At 40.1% G+C, this 24,679-nt stretch overlaps 1 protein-coding gene across 6 annotated transcripts in view; it reads right to left on the reverse strand.

Moving 5' to 3' along the window:
- Positions 1–24,679, reverse strand: part of phactr1 (phosphatase and actin regulator 1) — a 352,956-nt gene that overhangs the window by 146,777 nt on the left and 181,500 nt on the right. Inside the window, exon 1 of one of the 6 annotated variants that reach the window (XM_008108836.3) lies at positions 12,294–23,213. The exons of 4 other annotated variants lie outside the window; for them this stretch is intronic. In XM_008108836.3, coding sequence (XP_008107043.1) covers positions 12,294–12,576 — 283 coding nt within the window. In that variant the 5' untranslated portion in view covers positions 12,577–23,213. Of the gene's footprint in view, positions 1–12,293; positions 23,214–24,679 lie in introns of those variants that run through there. One more of the 6 variants, XM_008108840.3, reaches the window with a different exon arrangement.

Genomic DNA, 24,679 nt, shown 5'->3' on the forward strand with positions numbered 1-24,679 from the left:
TTTTCATTTCCTCCCCACTCCCCCATGCCACAGTGATGCTGGAAGCCAGCTACAGCAATTCTGCTGTTGTTTTTTCCTCCCGTTGTCTAGGACATGCGTAAAATTGGATTATGGATGTTCTGAATGTATAATCACAAAGGCTGCTACAGCTAGTGGATGCCTGTGTTATCTTCATTTTTCGAGCTGGTCAGGCAGCACTGTTAAAGCACCTGAAACAGATGTGAATTAGTAAGGAAAAAACACAGTGGCCAAGAGAAACGATGGGGCGTGCAGCCTGCATGGATGATAGCAATCAGATTCCATAATTACTTGGTAGGTAGTAAAACAATCACCTTATTTTATTTAATAGTAAAGGTTTCATTTAACTGCAAAGCAGGAATCTCCCCCCACACTATTTTTTGAGCAGTTGAAACTAAAGTCTCTGGGTTCGCTTTTGTGTGTGTCAGGAGCAACTTGAGAAACTGAAAGTCACTTCTGGTGTGAGAGAATTGGCCATCTGCAAGGACATTACCCAGGGGATGCCTGGATGTTTTTGATGTTTTTACCATCCTTGTGGGAGGCTTCTCTCATGTCCCACATGGGGAGCTGGAGTTGACAGCGGGAGCTCATTTGTGCTCTCTCCAGATTCAAACCGGCAACCTTCAGGTCAGCAACCCAACCTTCAAGTCAGTAGTCCTGCCAGCACAAGGGTTTAACCCATAATAATAATAATAATAATAATAATAATAATAATAATAATAATAATAATAATAACAACTTTATTTTTATACCCCGCCCCATCTCCCCGAAGGGACTCGGGGAGGCTTACATGGGGCCTGGCCCGATAAAACAAACAAATAACAGTAACAAAGCAATAAAACAATTATCCCAGTAAAAAACACCAACATCAATAAAAACAATCATTAAAATCAACAAGCAGGATACAGTGTTAAACCCATGGCCCTACCGGGGTCTCCAGGTGGAAATTGCAATGATAGAGCAGCTGCCTCAGGCAGCGGATTTGGGATGTCATAAAAAGAGAACAAATTGTTGGTTATTTAAGTTATTATCAGTAGTTTTATTGTTGTTTTTCATTGGCAGGGAAAGACTTATGTGCATTTTTGTGCCAAAAGAATGTGGGCGGCTTTGGATTGAGGTGACTCTGCTTCAGGCAGCAAAATTTCCTGGGCTAGCGTTGGCATTTGCATCTTTGTCTTATAACTATCTTGCCAACTACTTATTTATAATTTATATAACTAACATGCTTTTCCTAGTTTGTTTTCAGACACGAAGAGAACGACAGGCCCAGTCTTTTAGCTGTCTCACAAGTTCTACAGTCCTGGCAGGGAGAGGAAACACTTACAATGAAAAAAAAACTTTAAAATGAGCATGTAGATTCCTAGTAAATAATAACTGCATAACAAATTGCTGAGGCTTTGTGCCTTTAAGTTGTTTTTCAACCGACAAACCTAATATGGGGGTTTCTTGGCAAGATTTGCCTTTGTCTCCCTGTGAGTTTGAAAGAATGTGCCTTGCTCAGGGTCAACTAATGGGTTTTCAAGGCTAAACGGAGATTCAAACCCTGGCCTTCAGTGTCACAGTCCAATGTTTAAACCGCTATACTATACTGGCTCTCCTTTTGCAAGTAGAATTCCCATATCTAATGATTTCTATCAACTGGTGACTTTCAGATCTGTGGACTATGGATCATATCAGATCCAGACAGCTTAAATGTTGTCCAAACACAAAGGGTCGAGACTTACAGTTTCACGTTTTCTGTGTAAGAAAACAACAACACCCACATGACATGGGAGGAAATTATTAGAAATAACTAACAGAAAAGAGGATTATCAAATATGGGCATCAAAATAAAATAAACAAGAATTCAAGACTCCTGATTTATTCTGATTTTCATCCACTTTATACAATATGAGAGCCAGCATGGTATAGTAGTTTGAGTGTTGGACCAGGGGTCCCCAAACTATGGCCCGGGGGCCGGATGCGGCCCTCCGAGGCCATTTACCTGGCCCCCACACTCAGTTTTATAATATAATATTTTATATCATTTTAAATAATATAATATATTGTATATACATATAATATTGTGTATATACATATAATATTGATAATAATATAATGTTATACAATATAATACTAATAACAATACCATATACTAATATTAATTCTATATAACATATAATATTACAGTATAGTGGTATAGTTCAATAAAGTAATATATAATGCTAATATTCTACTATGCTAATAATATAATATATTGTATGTACAGCTGCTCTGAGTCCCCTTCGGGGTGAGAAGGGCAGGATATAAATGTAGTAAATGAATAAATAAATAATTTTAGACTTAGGCTCGCCCAAAGTCTGAAATGACTTGAAGGCACACAACAACAACAATCCTAATTAACTTGACTATCTCATTTGCCAGAAGTAGGCCCACATTTCCCATTGAAATCCTGATAGGTTTATGTTGGTTAAAATTGTTTTCATTTTTAAATACAGTAGAGTCTCACTTATCCAAGCTAAACGGGCCGGCAGAAGCTTGGATAAGCGAATATCTTGGATAATAAGGAGGGATCAAGGAAAAGCCTATTAAACATCAAATTAGGTTATGATTTTACAAATTAAGCACCAAAACATCATGTTATATGACAAATTTGACAGAAAAAGTAGTTCAGTATGTAGTAATGTTATGTTGTAATTACTGTATTTACTAATTTAGCACCAAAATATCATGATATATTGAAAATATTGACTACAAAAATGGCTTGGATTATCCAGAAGCTTGGATAAGTGAGGCTTGGATAAGTGAGACTCTACTGTATTGTATTGTTCTTTCATTACTGTTGTTGTTTTGCACTACAAATAAGACATGTGCAGTGTGCATAGGAATTTGTTCGGTTTTTTTTTCAAATGATAATTCGGCCCCTCCACAGTCTAAAGGATTGTGGACCGGCCCTCTGCTTTAAAAGTTTGAGGACCCCTGTGTTGGACTATGATTCTGGAGCCCAAGGTTTTGTTCCCTGCTCAGCCATAGAAACCCACTGGGTGACCCTGGGTGAGTCACATATTCTCAACCCCATGACAGGTTTGCTTTATTCCCCTTGTTGCCATAAATCAGAAATTATTTGAACGTCAATAACAATTCTACAAATAGTTACCTCATTGGGTCAAGTGATCACCCTTTCATTAACTCTGTGAATAAATGGAGCTCCAAGGCCACACATTTGGGGATGTGTCACTAATACCTCAAAGGCAACAGATCTTGTCTGATTTTGGAAGCTAAGCAGGTGCTTGGATGGAAGACTGCCAATGAATGCCAGGTGCTGCAGGCTGCATTTCAACGGAAGGAGCCCTGGTTAAACCACCTCTATGTATCCTCTGTGGAGCCCGGTGGCGAAGTGCGTTAAAGCACTGAGCTGGAGACCGAAAGGTCCCAGGTTCAAACCCCGGGAGCAGCGTGAGCAGCCGCTGTTAGCTCCAGCACCTGCCAACCTAGCAGTTCGAAAACATGCCAATGTGAGCAGATCAATAGGTACCACTCGGAGGGAAGGTAACGGCGCTCCATGCAGTCATGCCGGCCACATGACCTTGGAGGTGTCTACGGACAACGCTGGCTCTTCGGCTTAGAAATGGAGATGAGCATCAACCCCCAGAGTCAGACATGACTGGACTTAACGTCAGGGAAACCTTTACCTTTTATTTATCCTCTGCCTAAGAAAATACTATGAAATTCATGAGACCACTGTAAGTAAACAGAGGACACACATGCACACAGAGAATAAACATTCTTACCATCATAAAGAAAATGGATGGAAAAGCTGAATACTGAATGCTTGGTAACTGAAATCACAACCTAGTCAAGACACTAACAGCACTGATAGCAATAAATGAAGATATGTTTTCTCTGGGCATGTTTGGTTAAGAGGAAAAGATGATTTTGAAATGGTTAGAAGATGTTTGCTTACATAAGCACTGGAGCCTGCAGCAACATCCTTGTTTTAATGCACTGGGCGGCAGGGAGAGCTTTTTCTTGCTCAAAGGATGCATTCTTTTATGGCTAACCTCCCAAAACAAGCATTCAATTGCTGGGTGGAGCCATCTGTGCTCCTTTCTCTCAAACACACACACTTTCACACTTCTCCCCCTTCCCTCCTATGCATAGGCGCACAGCACCGGTTTCTCAGCCATGGAATATAATGTATGCACATAAAGCACTTGTCCATAATATCTTCACGATTGTTGCACTATGGGCAGGATTCGCCTTTACATCACACAAGAGTCCAGTATTACTAACTAAACAGTTTATTAAAAAAACCCTCAGAACTAAAAAGCAAAAAGGCAAAAGAAGGGTCCCAAAAATAATAGGAAAAAGGGCTATTAAAAGGTAATAATGCATACATCAGAGTTCCGTTTCAAAAGTGACAAGGTACATGTAAAAAAACAGGAGTCAAAACATAAGCATCAATCCATAACCAGGAACACTGGAACTTCTTCCAAAACATGCATCCATGAACATGAGTATAAAACTTTCCCAAAGAACATAGACCTAAACTTGAACGTGAAACAAGACCAAGATGTACACGGTAACATAGCATTGCCTGCTCTGACCCTTAAATAAACAATCCTTTAATTTAAAGACCACAAAGCCACCAAGTCACACCTTTGACACCTGCTTTGTTACTTCAAGGATTTCTCACTCTGTTGTTTCTCATGGAGTCTCTGGGACCTCCTTAATCTGACTCCCTCTTCCTGGAGAACGAGCCTCAAACTCCTACTAACCTCAGGTGTGTTCCCAGGGGAAAGATCTCTCCCAAGCTTCTTATCATCCATTGCCAAGGAATCACTAGAACAAAAGTTCTCCCAATCATCTGATGCCACAGCATCAATCTATCTGCCCAGCTCTGAAGCCGTTTCTTGCTCACCAGACACAGAACCATTCTTCCAGGCAGAATCATGATCTAAAATCCTCTCATTTTCCTCACTGGAAAACCCTTCAGTCCTTGTAACCTCTGAGAGAACAATCCCCTCGTCTTCAACCTCTGGCTGAACCACAACAACAATATCTCTTATATACCCCTTTCTTGGTATGCTAAGAGTTATACTGTTCATTCTGAATGTCTAGAATGTAGAAGAGCTGGAAAATTTAGACCAAGAAAGACACATTTTTTGAAACACTGTACCTCAACATTATGACAAAGGTCTTTTTGGCAGAGGATAAATTGGCACACAAGAAGAAAATTACCAGGTCAAGAGAAGCAGGAAGTGGCTGCCTCATAACCAATACTGGCCCAAGAGACCATGGGCCAGAAATTAGTAGACTTTTGCATATATAGCTTTGCCTCTGCCTATATCATATTAGCTTCATATAGACAATGAAGCTCTTTGTATGAGCCAAAGTAACAAAGGACCTGTGCCCCTCCCTTTCTCTTGAGCTGGTACCTTTTTCCAGAAAGTTCCAAGGCCAAATGCTAGCTTGAGATCAACAAGTGAGATCATAGACACTGTTTGTGCCAAAGAGGTGTGGAGGTGAAGAAGACCCTCAGTAATTGGTCAAGTTTAGATAAGCCAAGATATATATTCTTTGTTTGCAACGCCACACTTCGCAGCAGCCATTTGCAAGTACAGTAGAGTCTCACTTATCCAAGCCTCTGGATAATCCAAGCCATTTTTGTAGTCAATGTTTTCAATATATCGTGATATTTTGGTGCTAAATTTGTAAATACAGTAATTACAACATAACATTACTGCGTATTGAACTACTTTTTCTGTCAAATTTGTTGTATAACATGAAGTTTTGGTGCTTAATTTGTAAAATCATAACCTAATTTGATGTTTAATAGGCTTTTCTTTAATCCCTCCTTATTATCCAAGATATTCGCTTATCCAAGCTTCTGCCGGCCTGTTTAGCTTGGATAAGTGAGACTCTACTGTACAAACTTTTTGGGGTGCACGGCTGTCCCGCCTTCTCATAGCTATGTGAAAATAAACTTTGCTTTTGTACTCTCACGAGACTGGATTTTCTGTCTCATTGCCTCCTGTGCCAGAACTCGTTTTGAGATAAATTGTCTTACAATACATGTACAGGACCTCTTCACATTTACCTCAAAGTTGCTTCATTTTGTCGGCAGTCACCAGCGAAATAGCAGGCGCACAGGGCAGTTCATGGTGCCCTGTGAGCCCTCCCTCCATCCCCCATCACAAGGAGAGACATGAGACAAGACGTGTTGATGCACTGTCATGTTCAGATGGGGGAAAGGGCAGCAAAGTGTGTTGCCACATTGCTCTTTCCCCCATTAGATAATAATGATAATAATAATAATAATAATAATAATAATAATAATAATAATAATAACTTTATTTATACCCCGCCACCATCTCCCCAGCGGGGACTCGGGGCAGCTTACATGTGGCCATGCCCAGAACAATACAATATAGCAGAATATAAATAGAACAACAAGTCATAACACATTGAACAATACAATAAAAGATAATATACATTACATTACGCAAAATCAGAAAAACAATAAAATAAGGTCGGGCCACATGAACACTAAGTTAAAACTCGGGGTGAGAAAAGAAATAAGAGTAAAAACCACAAAGAACAGGGTCATAAAGTAGTGGTGCAATCTGGAGGACAGATATTGGAGGAAATGGGGAAATGGCCCCCAAAATGTGGGTGGCTCCATTGGCGCTATCTGCAAAACATTTACCTCTCTGTAGTTGTTGAGGAAGGGTCTGGCAACGCTTCCTCTGTACCTGAAGGGTCAATGGGGCAGGGTCTACCAAATGTCATGTGATGGTGCTCGGATGGTGTCTACAAAATACTGCAAAGTAGTAATTTGCTCCAATGTGATGAGGTGGTGATAGGTAAAGGTAAAGGTAAAGGTTTCCCCTGACGTTAAGTCCAGACTCTGGGGGTTGTTGCTCATCTCAATTTCTAAGCCGAAGAGCCGGCGTTGTCCATAGACATCTCCAAGGTTATGTGGCTGGCATGACTTGCATGGAGTGCTGTTACCTTCCCGCCAGATCTATTCACATTGGCATGTTTTCGAACTGCTAGGTTGGCAGGAGCTGGAGCTAACAGTGGGCACTCACTCCGCTCGCGGGATTTGAACCTGGGACCTTTCGGTTCAGCAGCTCAGTGCTTTAACACACTTCGCCACCGGGGCACCGAGGTGGTGATAGTAGGTACTAATTCTTTAGCCCAGGAACAGAAACAGAGAAAAGCACAGAACCTTCCTTTCAGTCAAGGTCATCTTCCTGCTTTCTTTGCCTGTCAGTAGAACATGCACATCCCTGCATTTATAAAAACTATTCCTGTTCTACAGCTGTGATATCACAGAAAAAGAAAAGAAAATGTTCTGTGTTACATGGGATTTAGAATACATGTATGCTAAGACCCTTTCCAGACTTTGTAAATCCTCAGTGACCCAAAAAGGATGCAGTCCTGAAAGTCAGAAGGCAAGGCACAATCCAATGAAAATATCTTTAAAACTGAGATGAAGGGATCTGAGCACAGATGCATAGTCCCAATTTGCTTCGAAGGAGCTCTTATAGGGCACATTCTTCAGTAATTATGGCTTCTTACAGATTGGACTAGTTCTTGCAAAGAGCTCCTTTAGCTCCTTGAGTTGTACCAGTTGCTGTTGCCTCCAAATTTATTATTTTCTTTAGGGGAGCTGTTTGTAGTGACTTCTTGGACTTCCAGCAGGGCTATTCCAACTACCTTTTCTAAAAAATGGGGCATAGCTTGTTAAAGTGGTCCTATTGCATGAAGGGCAATTTGTCTAATCTTTATTTTTAAATATATATATAGAGAGAGTTAGAGTGCAATAGCACTTAAGTACCATTCCATCCATACACTGTAATTGAAACAAACAAATAAACAAAATAAAAAGGAAACGAAAAAGGAGTTAAGTATACCTTTTGTTCTAATGGTGCTTTAAATGGTGCTTGCTGTAAGTTTTTAAAATTGTTTTGATATGTTAATTGAGTTTTTTATATTGGGATATGATGTTTTAATTGATTATGTATTGCTATCTGATGTATCTGTGTGGATTTTATATGTTGTATGCCGCTTTGAATCCCACTCACAGGAGAAAAGAGGGATAGAAATGAATTAATAATAATAATAATAATAATAATAATAATAATAATAATAATAATAGCGGATGACCCAAAATGCAGACTGCGCAAGGAAGCCGACGAAACCATTGATCATATCCTCAGCTGCTGTTAAGAAAACTGCACAGACAGACTACAAACAGAGGCACAACTATGTGGCGCAAATGATTCATTGGAACTTATGCCTCAAGTACCACCTCCCTGCAGTAAAGAACTGGTGGGATCACAAACCTGCAAAAGTATTGGAAAATGAGCATGCAAAGACACTGTGGGACTTCCGAATCCAGACTGACAAAGGTCTGGAACACAACACACCAGACATCACAGTTGTGGAAAAGAAAAAGGTTTGGATCATTGATGTTGCCATCCCAGGGGACAGTCGCATTGACGAAAAACAACAGGAAAAACTCAGCCGCTATCAGGACCTCAAGATTGAACTTCAAAGACTCTGGCAGAAACCAGTGCAGGTGGTCCCGGTGGTGATGTGCACACTGGGTGCTGTGCCAAAAGATCTCAGCCGGCATTTGGAAACAATAGACATTGACAAAATTACGATCTGCCAACTGCAAAAGGCCACCCTACTGGGATCTGCACGCATCATCCGAAAATACATCACACAGTCCTAGACATTTGGGAAGTGTTCGACTTGTGATTTTGTGATGTGAAATCCAGCATGTCTATCTTGTTTGCTGTGTCATAAAATAAAATAATAACAATAACAATAATATATCTTAGAATTAGAAAGAAATCCACTTGGGTTGAGATTAAATTGTTATAGCTGGTACTGGAAATTGCCAGTAAATAATTGAGTAAAAGCTATTTTTTTTTCTTAATTACAGCAACAAACAGCACAAATTCCTGACACGTGTGGCCTGTGTGGAGGAGGTCAAGCAGATAAAAAAATATTTTCCACTGCCAACAACACATTTCAAAATTATATAACTGATATAAAATATTTTTATTCTAAAGACATAACATGATGCTCTAAAAATTGCAAATCACTCCAAAGATTTTCATCTGGAAAGCCCTGTTTCTGTCACATGCTTCTATGTTTCCGAGGTTGCCAATTTTAAAAAATTGAAATGTGCTACCAAAATAGACTACAACTCTGTTGCCAATTAAACATTCTACTGACACATCAAGAGGTGAGATTTTGAAGCCTGGCTGGAGAATATTTTGGGATCACAGACTAGGGTTAAAGATATGATTGCTTTAGATACATATCTTTGATATTTCTCTCTTATGCCAGCATTGAGAAAATTGAGACCAGGGACACTGATAAACAGGGCTAGCATGTTGCATTTACCGTGTTTCCCCGAAAATAAGACAGTGTCTTATATTATTTTTTACTCCCAAAGATGCGCTAGGTCTTATTTTCAGGGGATGTCTTATTTTTCCATGAAGAAGAATTCACATTTATTGTTGAACAAAAAAATGAACATTTATTCTATACTGTACAGTAGTTGTCATCACAAACCAACATAACCAAACCAGACAAACTATGACTTCTGTCAAGAATTTCTTGTTACTACCATTATTTCCATATACAACTGGTATGTACATTTACCAATCCTGCATGCTATGGTGTTTTGTTTGGTGAGCGCCGGGCATCCTTCCAAACAAAAACTTGGCTAGGTCTTACTTTCGGGGGAGGCCTTATATTTAGCAATTCAGCAAAACCTCTACTAGGTCTTATTTTTTGGGGATGTCTTATTTTAGGGGAAACAGGGTAGGGATGCATGAAATTAAAAGAGGCAGTGTTTATTTTAAATAAGTGGCATAATTTGCTAAAATTAAGGCATTTGCTGCTCCTTCTCTGAAAATCTCTGCATTTAATTTCTTGTGGTCTTTGCTCTTACTGTTAATAATCATAAATCCAGCAGGGATGAGGTGAGGGAACAGTAGCAAAACAATGAACTTCATGGGTTGCTGTGAGTTTTCTGGGCTGTATGGCCATGTACTAGAAGCATTCTCTCCTGACGTTTCAGCTGTGGACAAGTTTACATAAGGATCACCAAACGCAGCCCAAGCACGAATCAAGGAACATGAAAGGCACTGCAGATTAATTCAACTAGAGAAGTTAGCCATAGCAGAGCACTTGATGAACCACCCTGGACACAGTATATCATTTGAGAACACAGAAATGCTGGACCACTCTAACAACCACCATGCCAGACGACACAGAGAAGCCATTGAAATCCACAAGCATGTGGACAATTCAACAGAAAGGAAGAAACCATGAAAATGAACAAAATCTGGCTACCAATATTTAAAAAACCCTCTAAAATCAGGACAGTAAATAAAAAACAACACTCTGAAAATGGGGAAATTCCAGGCAGGGAACAATCAGGGCCATCTCACATCTCCCAACAAAGGATTTCCCCTAGGCAGGAATCAACCAGGCTTTGAAGCTGCAAGGCTATTCAATACTAATCAAGGTGAATTAATTACAACATTCACACTTGCCTCCAACAGACAGAGTTTTCTCCCACCCTGGACCTTTCACAGATAGATAAACCTCATCTGCCAATTTCCAATATACCTCAGAACCTCTGAGAGAGCCTGTCATAGATGTGGATGAAACATCAGGAAAGAATGCTTCTGGAATATGGCCATGCAGCCCAGAAAACTCACAGCAACCTAGTGATTCTGGCCATGAAAGCCTTTGACAACACAATGAACTTCATGCGTGGATAACGTGCTCTTTTTGAATACACGAATGTGGCTGAAAATATTTTTAGATCACTACTAATATTCTAAAGGCACCAGATCATGTCTGGTTTTGGAAGCTAAGAAGGGTCAGCCCTGGTTAGGACTTGAATGGAAGATCATCAATGCCGTGGGCTGTATTTCAATGGCCTAACTCTATTAAATTCACACACATACGCATTAGAAACCTGCCCCGTTTCTCCTACACAAACCTGAGTAATTTAGCTTCCTTTCACTTGCAACACAATGTAGGGAAACTATATTTATTATAAGAGACACATCTATTTCATTGCAACGCATCTGCTTTGGCTGAAAAGGAGCTGCCAGGATATAAGAAATATTTCGCTCTTCCAAACAGAATGAACATCTTGACATTTTAATCATTCAAAATCCACCCCAAACATCAAAACTAGGTAGAAAAGCTACAAGTCTTTTCAGCTGACAAACCTCTCTCAAAGTAATCTTTTCCAGCCCAGATTTGCAATCAAAAACCTTTCCCTGACCTTCAGGAAATGACTTTGCCTTCTGTCTCCATCCAAGCTGGTTCTAATGCAAGTGCCTTTATAATATATGTAAAACAAGAGTCATAATGGCACTGCCCTTTTTACAAGCACTGGGAAAAGGGACATATCTGGCAACAGCTCCCTAGGTGTTTTGGCTCAGCTTGTTTTGATGTCTCTTGTCGCTTTCTGTCTCTTTCAGGTGCTGATTCAGGCAAAACGCGAACTCCCTCTTCTCTCCTAACTCATTCAGAATATCTCATTTGCTCTTTATGAACACACAGCACACATCTGCTTACCTGTGTAAACCTCCCTGAACTTCTATTGGCCTCTACTTGAATTTTACACCCAGTTTTAAAAGGGCTGTTGATGACTGTCTAGCAAAAAGCACCACATTTACCCCCTTAAGATTTCAGCCAGCAGCTCCGCGGACACGTCTAGCGTGTCTTTGGAGGTGACAGCCCAGCGAAATATCATATGAGATTGATTCCAGAGAAAGCCGTTTCCCAAATACCAATAATTTAGTCAGACAAACTCTTTACCAAAGCAGGTTGACAAGAGGTAGGGAAAAGTTGGAAAAAGGACAAGTCTAATCAAGCCATTGTAATGATAGTGAAAGCAAACAAAAAACAGAGCTGCAATGATGCTCAAAGCAAACAAAATACAGGAGGGAGGACTCATGAACTGTGATCACCGGACACAGACTAATAAAAGATGGGGGCAAATGCTTTCCTCTGCTCGGCATGCCAAATAGGGCACCAAATGTCATTTAGTCCCCATCTCCACTTTCTCTCCTCATCTCCTCTTTCTTGTAAACCCTTAAGTAGCAGCTTTAGCATCTGGTAATGGGGAGTAAGGCACACATGGGACACATACAAACCCCACAAGGAAACATTAATTCTCTCTCTCTCTCTCTCTCTCTCTCTTTCCCCCATAACACAGAACCTAAGATCATTGAACTCACCGTCACGGGCTTCTTCCCCGCGACTGCAGTTGCTGCATATGTGTTTGATCTCCTTGCCTATGTGACAGTGTATCACAAACGACACGTTGTTGTTGTTGTTTGTAACAGGCTCCTTCAGTGGCTTCATCCTCACTATGTAGAAGGCTCTTTTGAGGGGCTTCTCCTCACTCCTATCTGGATCAGAGCCATCCCTGCGGCCAGAAGAGGAGGCAAAAGAAAGCATCCAAGGCTGCCGGGCGTGTGTGGAATCTGCCATCCGTCCACTCTCTCCAGAGCGGAGCATCTATCTGCCACGCACTCCTTCCTTCTCTCTCACACACACCCTCTCACACACCAGGATTAAAGGGGAGGGAGGGCAGGATGGAGAAGAAAAGATACAGAGAGAAAGAGAGAAAGAGAGAAAAGGGGGGAAGGACAGAAGCAGGGACTGAGCCTTGGGTGACCTCGGTGACCCCAGTGCCTGAACCAATCAAAATGACTGCAGCTGCAGGATGCTTTTCGTTTGCTTCATCTCACCTTGCAAACACAAACACAACCGATATATCCCCTTTCCTAGCAAGGCAGAGAACCCTCCTTTTCAATTCCCTTCTTTGTGCACAGACGCTGGGATTGCAACTCTTCTGGCAAGATAACCCGCCATTCTTGATCCCACTTGACAACAATGAGATTGCACTCAGCGGCACTAAAGGCCTATGCTGTTATAATTACTGTCAGCACAGAAAAACCAAGGAATGGGTTGGCTGGATGCATACAGCACACAGGAACCCTTGACACAGGCAAGGAAAACTGCACAGACCCCAGGTCCATTCCCACGCTAGACGCCTGTCTAGAAAGCATTGTGCAGCTTGGGATCCTGGTACTAGTTGTTTTGCAGGCTCTTGGGTCTATATCATCCTTCAAGGTAATACTCTAATTATGGAGTTTGTTTTCAAAAGGTACTAATACATTTTTAATTAGGAGTAGAATATTACGTACAGATCAAAACTCTCAAAATATATCAAATCACTTCATGTTGGAAATAGCAACCTACCAAGCCTCTCACTATTTATTTATTAATGTATACATTCGCTAACCTGTATTCTAACCTGTATTCTATGTGTATGTTGTTTTGCCAGTTTGACTGTACCTCTTTGGTGTGGGAGGAGTTATAGACATGTGATTGTACTGAGCATGTTCAGACACAGGACTCCATTTTGTATTCTGTTTGCATCAGACATTAGTGGGGGTGGATGCATGTTGCTGTTTGGATTTCAGTAGAGAAGTATGACATTATACCTAAATACTATGGACTATTAATTAAAAATGATACCCTGTGTACTTAATACAGAAAATAACTACATTCTATCTACAACTGAATAAGAAATGTGCCTGTATGGTGAATTAATACAAGATGTTTGTGAGTAAACAAGATATGTTATTTTTCAAAGAAGACATTTTGTTATTCAGTTTTGCATCAGACCTCAGTAGAGGTGGATACTTCTTGCTGTTTGGACAACAGAGAAGTATACTTACGGATTTCAGTGAATACAACTATACTTAAAGACGACGGACAATTGATTAAGAATGATACCCTGTGTACTCAACACAAAGAGAAACTACATCCTATCTATTACTGAACCTTAATAAGAAATGTGCCTATATGGTGAATTAATACAAGATGTTTGTGAGTAAACAAGGTATGTTATTCAACAAAAGAAGACTTAGGGTTTTTTAAAATCTCTGAGTGGGTATTTTAAACTAAAAGGTTTTAAGGAAGTATATATGTTTTGGGCAACTGGTAACCAAATATATTTTTGTAGTGGCATGTCTTTGTCCTTGGCAGCCCAAAGACATGGTTCTTCAATTTAACAGCTGAGTTACCTGTGTGTCATTACATTAATGCTTGCGAATATCACTTGTTCAAGGAGTTGACTTCTAACAAGGTCATGCTTTTATTGACTAGTGGTTTTCAAAAGGTGGTCTCTACATGTTAATGGGGATTCACATTTGCCAAATAGATGTGACATTTTTCTTTTTCAACAACGTTATGATTGCCATTTATTTCCAAAAGGTTATTCCAGAGAGTGGGTGCAATAATTCCCAAAAACTTTAGTACAGGGCTTGGAAAATTGCATTTCATAGCAAAAGAATGCATATCTTTGTCATATTTTTAAAATTCATGTAAAAAAATTTCAGATTGATTTGGTACCTTTTGGAAACAAGCTCCACAACTGTGAGATGTAATGAAGGTAGAATTAGTCAGTTATAAAATGTTGTTTTCTCTTTCTTTATTTTCTTCTTTCTTTTGGACTAAAGCATCCAGAATCATTCTGTCAGAAGTGGTAAAAAAAGGTAAAGGTTTTCCCCTGACGTGTGACCGACTCTGGGGGTTGGTGCTCATCTCATTTACTAGAGCTTTTAATCTATGTTAATTTTATCAATATCTGTATGTATGTATTTTTATCCTTTACAATTTTATCTTGTAAATCGCCTAGAGCATCGTGGATGGAGGGCAATTAATAAGTAATTAAATGATGATGATGATGATGATGATCTCCATTTCTAAGCCGAAGAGCCGGCGTTGTCTGTAGACACCTCCAAGGTCATGTGGCTGGCTGCATGGAGCGCCGTTACCTTACCGCCGGAGCAGTACCTATTGATCTACTTACTTTGGCATGTTTTCGAACTGCTAGGCTGGCAGGAGCTGGGGCTAACAGCGGGTGCTCATTCCGCTCCCGGGATTTGAACCTGGCACCTTTTGGTCCGCAAGTTCAGCAGCTCAGCACTTTAACACACTGTGCCACCAGAGGCCCTAAGTGGTAGTCCTCCCCAAAATAAGATTCCCAAGCTTTGGAAATATTCCGGGAGCAAGAATTCAGGTCCAGCTTCCTAGTCCTACCAGAAGAGATTCAAAGACTCCTCTCTCTTTGTGTACAATGAAACTGCTGCTTCCTCATGCTTTAAAACTCACTCTTCTTCCCCTGCCTTCTACTGGCTCTTTTTAAAAAGCAAAACACAAGAAGCTATCTCTGCTTCACAATAATACCCCATTGATTCTGGCTGGCAAGGGTTGGTGACATCAGGGCAAGCTCTTCCAAAGGCGAATCCTCCTTCCCTTAGACAAATCCTGCCCAAGGGTCAGCGAGAAGAAGAGGAAGCTCTCAGAATCTGACCAGACTGCTTTTCTCAGACTGAATGCCCCCTCTTTGTTCTTACCACCCCAGTTTGCAAGCCACAGCTGACCCAAAGAACTACAGCATTGCCCTTGGATACTTAATAGTCAAGGCAGGATTCACCCTCCCTTCCACTAAAGGCTCCCCAAAGCTTCTAAGATACAGAGATAAAACCTTTACCCAGAGTTCCCCCCACCCATTCTTTTAGCTGAGAAACTGGCCCTAAGAGAAGAAACCTTGCCCTCCAACCTTGACAAATGCAAGCTCTCTCTCTCTTCCTCCCTGCTGAAGCTGTGCTTAGGTAAAAGATAAGACTGGTATGTGAAACAAAGGAGATGAATGCCAACAAACTGGAGAATGCAAAGCTGTAGCAGGAGGGAGGTAGAAAAAGATGAGAAACATATATTAATGGAAATGCAATGAACTGTCAGAACTCATTCCGTCCATACTGCATTCAAGATACATGTACGAGTGCATGCATGCAAATACATACATACACGACCCCCTTCCACAAAACACTATACAAGAATAATCTGTAATTTAGAAGTATTGCTACTTCAAAAAACCAGGGCTTCAGTTCAAAATCCAAGCAGCTTGCCAGCAAATAATAGACTCATTTCCCTTAAAAGTCATTGCAGGAAAAAGGTTTCCCTTAGAGCATGTGCAAGAGTGTCCTATGGAGCAAAAGGATGAACCAAATCCTAAACAGGATGGATCCAGAAACAACAATTTTCTTTCCTGTATTCTTTGACAATTTCTAAGATTGTACTGCCTCGTTCCCCATTTAAGCATCTCTTTTCTTCTCAAGGTTTCAGCAGTGTTAAAATATTTATATTTTGGACCGGATCTTTGCAGGATTATAATTGTATTTTAATTTGATAACATTTTATTCTATGTGAATGGAATGTTTAGGCTTTTCATACTTCTAATCTGAAAAGACAAGGCTTAACTTCTTAAAAACATCAAGTAATCTGTTATGATTGTAGGACAAAATTTTGTCCTTGGTATTACTTGGAAGCAACTTTGTCCAATACAGGTTGAGTATCCCCTGAAATGCTTGAGATCATAAGTGTTCTGTATTTTGGATTCCTCCCCCAGATTTTGGAGTATATGCATATAGATAATTGGAGATGGGGCATTGATACTTAATATACACATAGCCTGAAGGTCATTTTGTACCATATTTTAAAAATTGTTGTGCATGAAATGAACACTGAACCACCAAAAAAGCAAATATGGCTTGTTGTGGAAGTAATGATTGGTGATAAAGCTTCACTGGAGACACCTTTTCCCCATGATAACTCTTTCAGGACTGAATTTCCCTTCTGAGTAGTAGTAGTAGTAGTAGTAGTAAGTAATAATAATAATAATAAAAATAGTAAGAAAATTGTACAGACAGACTACAAACAGAGGCACAACTATGTGGCCCAAATGATTCATTGGAACTTATGCCTCAAGTACCACCTCCTAGCAGTAAAGAACTGGTGGGATCACAAACTTGCAAAAGTATTGGAAAATGAGCACGCAAAGATACTATGGGACTTCGGAATCCAGACTGACAAAGTTCTGGAACACAACACACCAGACATCACAGTTGTGGAAAAGAAAAAGGTTTGGATCATTGATGTTGCCGTCCCAGGTGACAGTCACATTGACGAAAAACAACAGGAAAAACTCAGCCGCTACCAGGACCTCAAGATTGAACTTCAAAGACTCTGGCAGAAACCAGTGCAGTTGGTCCCGGTGGTGATTGGCACACTGGGTGCCATGCCAAAAGATCTCAATCGGCATTTGGAAACAATAGACATTGACAAAATTACGATCTGCCAACTGCAAAAGGCCACCCTGCTGGGATCTGCGCGCATCATCCGAAAATACATCACACAGTCCTAGACACTTGGGAAGTGTTCGACTTGTGATTTTGTGATACGAAATCCAGCATATCTATGTTGATTGCTGTGTCATACAACAACAACAACAACAATAACAACAACAACAACACCTGTATTTATATCCCGCCACCATCTCCCAGAGGGACTCGGGGCAGCTCACAAAGCACTCAAGGTGCAACATGCAAAATACAAAAAGTGCAAAAACAATAAGCAGCCAACACAAAACATCACAACTTCAGTGTCCCCTGATTAAATACAGTAAAATACAGTTGCTGCGGGTAAATACAACAGTAATCGATCTTAGTCTTGTAAAGTGCTTGTTAAAGAATCTGTGGGTCCATATGTGTGTGTGTGTGTGTGTGTGTGTGTGTGTGAAGGGGTGAGAAGGGCGGAATAAATACTGTAAATAAATAAATAAATATATTTGTAAAGGATGTACATATGGTCAAAGGCTTTCTCTCACTTCCTGTTGTCTCATCCCCATTAACTATGAGATATTTGTAAGTCAGATGTTTGCAACTTGGGGACTGTCTGTATTTCAATTTTTGGAATTCTGAATAAGGATGTTTAACCTGTACCAACTAGTACATTTATTACTATCTATTTTTGAAGCAGAAATCATAAACCCACACCAGACCCAACTATAAGGTTTCACGTACAAGGTGGTCTTAGAGCAGTTTGGTCAACACTGGACTTTTATGCCTAAATTAATGTGGAGTTGAATGAAACGAGACTAAATGGATGCAATTCAGTCTAGACTGGAGTATCACAAAGTTGTCTCTCAAAAAGAGGGAACAAATGGCAACATCCCAAACAATCATAATCCTAGTGAACAGACTGCTGCTGTGAATCTGTCCATCACAAATGCCATCTTGGACAGGGAGGGTCCAGCTAGAGCAATCTGGAAAAGAGAGATTGCTGCAAGTGAGGACTAAGGCGGAGTGAAGGGGAAACTGCGTGGAGGCATTCATAGCATCTGCCTACATGGTTCTCGACTTAGCACCAACTGCCAATCTTATGTTCAGCACATAAAAAATTTCCCTCAAATTAGCAGGGACGAAAAAGAAGGGCGGAGGAAGAAGAGCTGGTGGGGGGAGTGCAGGGAAGGGAAGGACAAATCATTTCCTCTCTATTCCATGAATATAGAGCTGTTTCTGTTTATAACCTCTGAATGGATAGTAATGCAAAGCCCTTAAATAAAGTGAGGCATTTTTGACAATATAATTAATGTATTCTCTGGATGTCATTTTCCTTCTACACAAATACATAGTCTTCTTTACAGCACGGATATGTACACGCAGAGACCTTTGTGCCAGAAGCTGAAGGGGAAATGAGGAGGCTTGAAATGTAATGAATTTTAATGCCCATAGATGCTGCTATTTCCTTCCCTCCCTTGACTAACAGTGCAATCTTGCACCTTGAGCTTTCTATTCCAACTCTGGAGACCAGTTTGAGTTGCTGCCGAGCCATGGGAGCTCACCTTCTTGGCCTCAGAGGAAGACTAAGACAAAGCAAGCCCCTCTAACCAAATCTTGCCATGAAAACCCTGTGAAATGCTTGCTTTAGATTGCTGTAAGTCAAAGCAACTCATATAGCAAGTCAGTTTAGGAACTCAGAAATTTGTGAGAAGCCTCTAATTATTTTCAGCCCCTCAAAAACTGATTGCTGAATCTCATTTTTAAAAAACAGAATTAATTAGAAGTAACCAAAGAACCGCGTAACCCAATAATTTTTCAATACAGGAAACCAGAGCTAATCCTGAGAATCTAAGGACTGTTTTAAAAACTACAACAAAGAATAATTAACTGTCTTCCGAAGTAAACTCTTCCACTGCCAAACAACAATTACCACCAAGAAACTCTTCCTATTGTTTAATCAGAGCCTTCTCACACGTAATTTAAATTCAGATTTGGTTGCTTTCCTCTGAAACATCAGAAAAAGAACATGTTCCACTTTCCTCACACTTCTGATATTTACAAATGGCTACAGATATATTAGTCTTGTCTTCTTTAGATTAAATATTGCCAACTCCCTCAATTTTTGTCACAGGTCAATAGGGGTTCCAGACTATTTACCATCCTGGCTATTCATTTTTGGATATCTGATGGTTTGCTTGCTGGTATCCTACTTAAACTGCAGTTCCCAGAACAGAACTCGAAGCTCAAGGTGAGGGTCTAAAGAAGAATAGACTGATCCTCTTGTCTTCCCTTGATCGAGAAACCATTTTTCTGTTGCTTCGGATTTGAATTGCATTTGATATTTGTTGTTACATCACACTATCAACTCCTCTGATCTACATAACTGACATATTTAAACAAAGATTTAATCTTGCATAGCTTTGTGGCACAAATCTATCCCACTGAGTTCAATGCAGTTTACTCTGGTCTTTCAGGCAATAATTCCAGATGTGGACGATTGAGTGCCTGGGCCAAGAAAGAAATGCCCCAGCATCTGTCTCCTATATTGCATCATGAAACAGCTAAACCTTATTGTATTTCTAGAGAGGAAAGAAAAGATGTCCCATGATCTGTCTCTTGCTACTGCATTATCTTATGAAGCAGCTTAGCCTTACAGTACAGCAACACAGAGAAATCCTCCTGTGAGCTGACCCATGTTTTTTCACTACACTTGGCAAATCTTTCTCTATAATAGAGCAAGAGATGTCAAATGCCCAGCCTTTCAGATCTCCATGGACTCACAGTTGAATACCAAACATTCACATTTGCCCTCCCAACATTTTAGGACCTCACCTCCTGGAGTCCCTGGCCCCTGACCAGCCTGGCTGAGTCTTCTGAAATCTGGAGACCAAAGGTTGAGAATCACTCAGATATGTATTAATCTTAGCTCATCCCAAACAGAGAACATTTGATTCCTCATGCAGCTACTCTAAGAATCCAATCTCACACATAGGAAGACTCACATACATTTAAATATATATGGATATGTATGGATGAATTTATGTTTAAAATTATACTATATCTTCACCTTTAACTATTATCTCTACATGACTCAGCTGGCAATGTGAAATACATTGAAATTCAAGACCAATATTCCAAAACAAAGCTTATCATAAGCGTTAACCATGCTTCAATGACAGTGCTTGTGCACTTTAATATTCCAGGTCAATGAAGCTTATTTCAAACAAAACATCTGGAGTGCCACAGTCTATGTGTAGCAGGGAGAGAGATATTGTCTAGATTTTGTGGTGAAGTTGTCCCTTAAGTCCTTTAGAGTTTCAAAAGCAAATGCTAGCAAACACAATGTCTTGAGCAATTTTTCTAACATCAATGGAGTCCAGGAAACTGGGTTGAAATCATTGTCCTTGGTGCAAATAAATACATTAAATATCAATAACAATAGAAAATTTGGGCTTTTAAAACCAGTGCCAAGGTAAATGTTTAAATAAATATAAATACATATGAACAGAATATCTGTGCAAATATATGAACAGAATATCTGTCACAAAGTAATAGCTAGTGGCTCTCATGTCAATGGAGTAATGACTCAAGTCCATGTTTTGGATGGCTTTAGAGGGGGTGATAGTGCTCCTTTAATATGGCTATCAGACATATTAGTCTTATCTACTTCAAATTAAAGGGAATTTTAAAGTTGGCTAACCTATTCAGAAACTTCATTAACACGGATTTGCCTTAGCGCATCAATGACATGGGGTCTATCACTGGTGGCACAGTTGAGTAACCCTTTCTTTATCAACTTTCTCCTAGTCTTACCTGGTCGGCAGGTAAAATGTCCAAAGGCTACTAGAAATGTAAAGTGAAGAAGCACAGAGTGCTAAGTTGATCAACGAATTTGGACTGCTAAGGCAAAAATGTTCGTTAAGAATCTCCCTCACTTCTGGCCAATACAAATACAACAATACAACAATTAAAAATAAAATAGCTATCTGTGTGATGTCCTTTCAGAGCCCCAAAACTATATTGCCTGGAGCAAAGGCAAAAGGTTGTTTTAAAAGGGAAACACATAATCTGTCCTATGTCACTGAGAGGGTGGGATAAAATTAATACACATACGCGAATACCGGTTTCTATCTCTTTTCTTCTTTGACCTCTTTCCCATTATTATTTTCTGCACAGTACTGTGTACAGTTCTGGACAACACAATTCAAGACATTTATTGAAAATCTGGAACATGCCCAATGAAGAGCAATCAAGTTGATAAAAGGATTGCTGGGAGGGATAGCTTAGGGAAGTTTGGCTGAAGGATCTTGTATTAAAGAAGATTGAGAGGAGACATCTTTAAATATCTAGAGCAGAGGTTCTCAACATGTGGGTCCCCAGGTGTTTTGGCCTACAACTCCCAGAAACCACAACCAGTTTATCAGCTCTTAGAATTTCTGGGAGTTGAAGGCCAAAACATCTGGGGACCCACAGGTTAAGAAACACTGATCTAGAGGGATATTATTCGAATATGGAACAAGCTTGTTTCTCTAGCTCCGGAGATTATGCCACAAAACAGTGGATTAAAATAACTAAAAACAAGACTTTACCTAACCATTAGGAAGAAATTCCTGACAACGAGCTATTCAGCAATGAAACAGACCACTTTGGAGAATGGTGAACTCTTCTTCACTTAAGGTCTTCAAACAAAAGTTGCTTGATCATCTCTCAGGAGTGTTTTAGCTGTGTTTCCATTCATGGTGGGATTGAACTAGATCTGTGGCTCTCAACCTGTGGGTGCCCAGATGTTTCGGCCTACACTCCCAGAAATCTGTCAGTTTACCAGCTGTTAGGATTTCTGGGAAATGAAGGCCAAAACATCTGGGCACCCACAGGTTGAGAACCACTAGAATAAATTGTCCTTGGGGTTCCCCTGAACTTTATGATTCTATTATTTTTACTGGAGTTTGCCCCATGTAAAATAGAAGTGGAAACTCTGAGGTTTCCAGCTGCAAGTTCTGACATCTCTTCATCTGTCAGTACAATTCCCCTAAATATTTGCACAGACAATCTCCCAAGAAATGCTACCTCAGGCCCTTCCTGTTGACCTGAAAGGAATCACAGCTGGAACCGATTTGGTTGCCTTGAGTTTCCAGCAGACCATGCAAAAACTGCCCCCAAGCATCAGAGCAAATTAAGTCATGCAATCCATGCCCCCCTGCTAGCTCTGCACCTTATTTGTTCTGAGATGAATGCCTTTGAAATCCTTACTTTATTGTGCTGCGACATTCCTTTTTAAATTACAGTAATTATTTATACATTTCCTCTGACACCTATAAATCAATACAAATTTATGCAAACTTCACCCTATTTTCTTCTTTTTTTCACACAATGCATTTGCAAGTAAGGCTAGTACTTGGTCACGTCAGGATAAAAAAAACAATCTAAAATATTTTTTTTAAAAACACTACAAAAAAGAAATGTTTAACTATAACTCAGCTTTAGATGCAAAAGGCTGTACCAAAATACTGCAGTGATAACCAATAAAATTGTGGCCATTTTCTTTCCAAGATACATGTCATGTGTGTACATTCAATGGCCTTTATCTGCTTTTCCACCATTAGGATTGCAAAGGCCCCGCTAATCCCCACCAAAACCCTTGCCTCCTGGAAAGAATAAGAGTGTCCATCTCATGGCAAAAGAGTTGACAGATTTCAGGACTTGTCCTTGAGTCCCGGCATCCATGGGTCATCTCCATGTAGGAGATAAGGATGGAAATTCTCCAGCTTTGGAAGACACAGTTCCAGACAAGAGGAAAGGACTACAGTAGAGTCTCACTTATCCAACATAAACGGGCCGGCAGAATGTTGGATAAGCGAATATGTTGGATAATAAGGAGGCACTAAGGAAAAGCCTATTAAACATCAAATTAGGTTATGATTTTACAAATTAAGCACCAAAACATCATGTTATACAACAAATTTGACAGAAAAAGTAGTTCAATACGCAGTAATGCTATGTAGTAATTACTGTATTTACAAATTTAGCACCAAAATATCATGATGTATTGAAAACATTGACTACAAAAATGCGTTGGATAATCCAGAATGTTGGATAAGCGAGTGTTGGATAAGTGAGACTCTACTGTATTTGAAAATCTCCAGCAGATCTTCTGCAGCAACTTGCTACAATTTGCAAGATTTCATCGATTACTTGCTATGATGGCTTCGGGGGAAGGGGGAGAGTATGTATTGTCTTACAATTGGCTATTTTTACATTTGCGGAATAGACTATTCACTGATATAATTAATATGTTAACTCTAGGAATCTCTAGGTTCTCCAGCACAACTCTACCGTCAACTTCTGCTGGAAGACCAAGAAATTTCTAGAGAGAATGCATATCAAGGCATTTGCAGGTCTTCCAGTACAATTCTATGGTCAACCTCTATTGTAAATTCACTATAAAGGTGTGCTGGAATAACTAGAGATACTTAGATACGAAGGTTGAATGAAAAGTAATGCCTCCACCTTCGTTACTTGGGTTTGGATGGGAGTATTTTAATAAATCAAACGCAGAAATAATCCTTAGAATGTGCTCTTTAACTACCACAATTCACTTTCCCACATAATCACCAGACAATTGGATACATTTCTGCCAATGATGAACACATTTTCTGAAGCCGTCACGGAAGAAATTGACACTCTGTTTCCACAACCAGTGTCTCACATTGTGCACAAATCTTCCAATAGCCAAGCAAAGCAATAATGTGACCCACACGTTTTTGTGAAATGCCGATTATGCTTGAAATTTCTCTCTGAATGATATGATGATCATTCTGAATCAATTTGTCAACCTTTTGCTTGTGAAACTCAGTGGTTGCTGTCACAGGACGTCCAACTCTTTGTTTGTCATGCCAGTCAGATGTTCCCACCTCAACATCTTTAAACTTACTCACCCAACGACACACAGTACTCACATCAACACAATCACCATAAACAGCTTGCATTCTCTGATGAATCTCCTTTGGGGTGACAACTTCTGCTGTCAATAATTGAATGACTGCGTTTTGCTTAAGTCGCATTGACCGACTGTCTGTGTGGGGTTCCATACTTCGCACTTTAACAACACAACCGTTCAATGCTAAGGCTTCCCGCCAAATGGAACTGTAGAGGAGAGGCTACTGAACAAGCCAGTACCTGCTGCATACTAGTACTGCCATCTGTTGAGGAGTTACGAAGGTGGAGGCATTACTTTTCATTTAACCCTCGTAGATGTTATCTCAGGTTGTAAAAGGAATTTTTTTAACATTCATGTTTTCCTCCCTAATTCATTGGGGTCCTGGGCCTAAAGACAAAATGGAAGGCTTGCTGTAGGTAGCTGCCTCTTTCCTCTCCAGTCACTGTGATGCTATGAATCACTTTCTGCTCTGTTCTGCACCCATTTT

The sequence above is a fragment of the Anolis carolinensis genome, chromosome 4 (genome assembly GCF_035594765.1).
Source record: "Anolis carolinensis isolate JA03-04 chromosome 4, rAnoCar3.1.pri, whole genome shotgun sequence".
Lineage (NCBI taxonomy): Eukaryota > Metazoa > Chordata > Lepidosauria > Squamata > Dactyloidae > Anolis > Anolis carolinensis.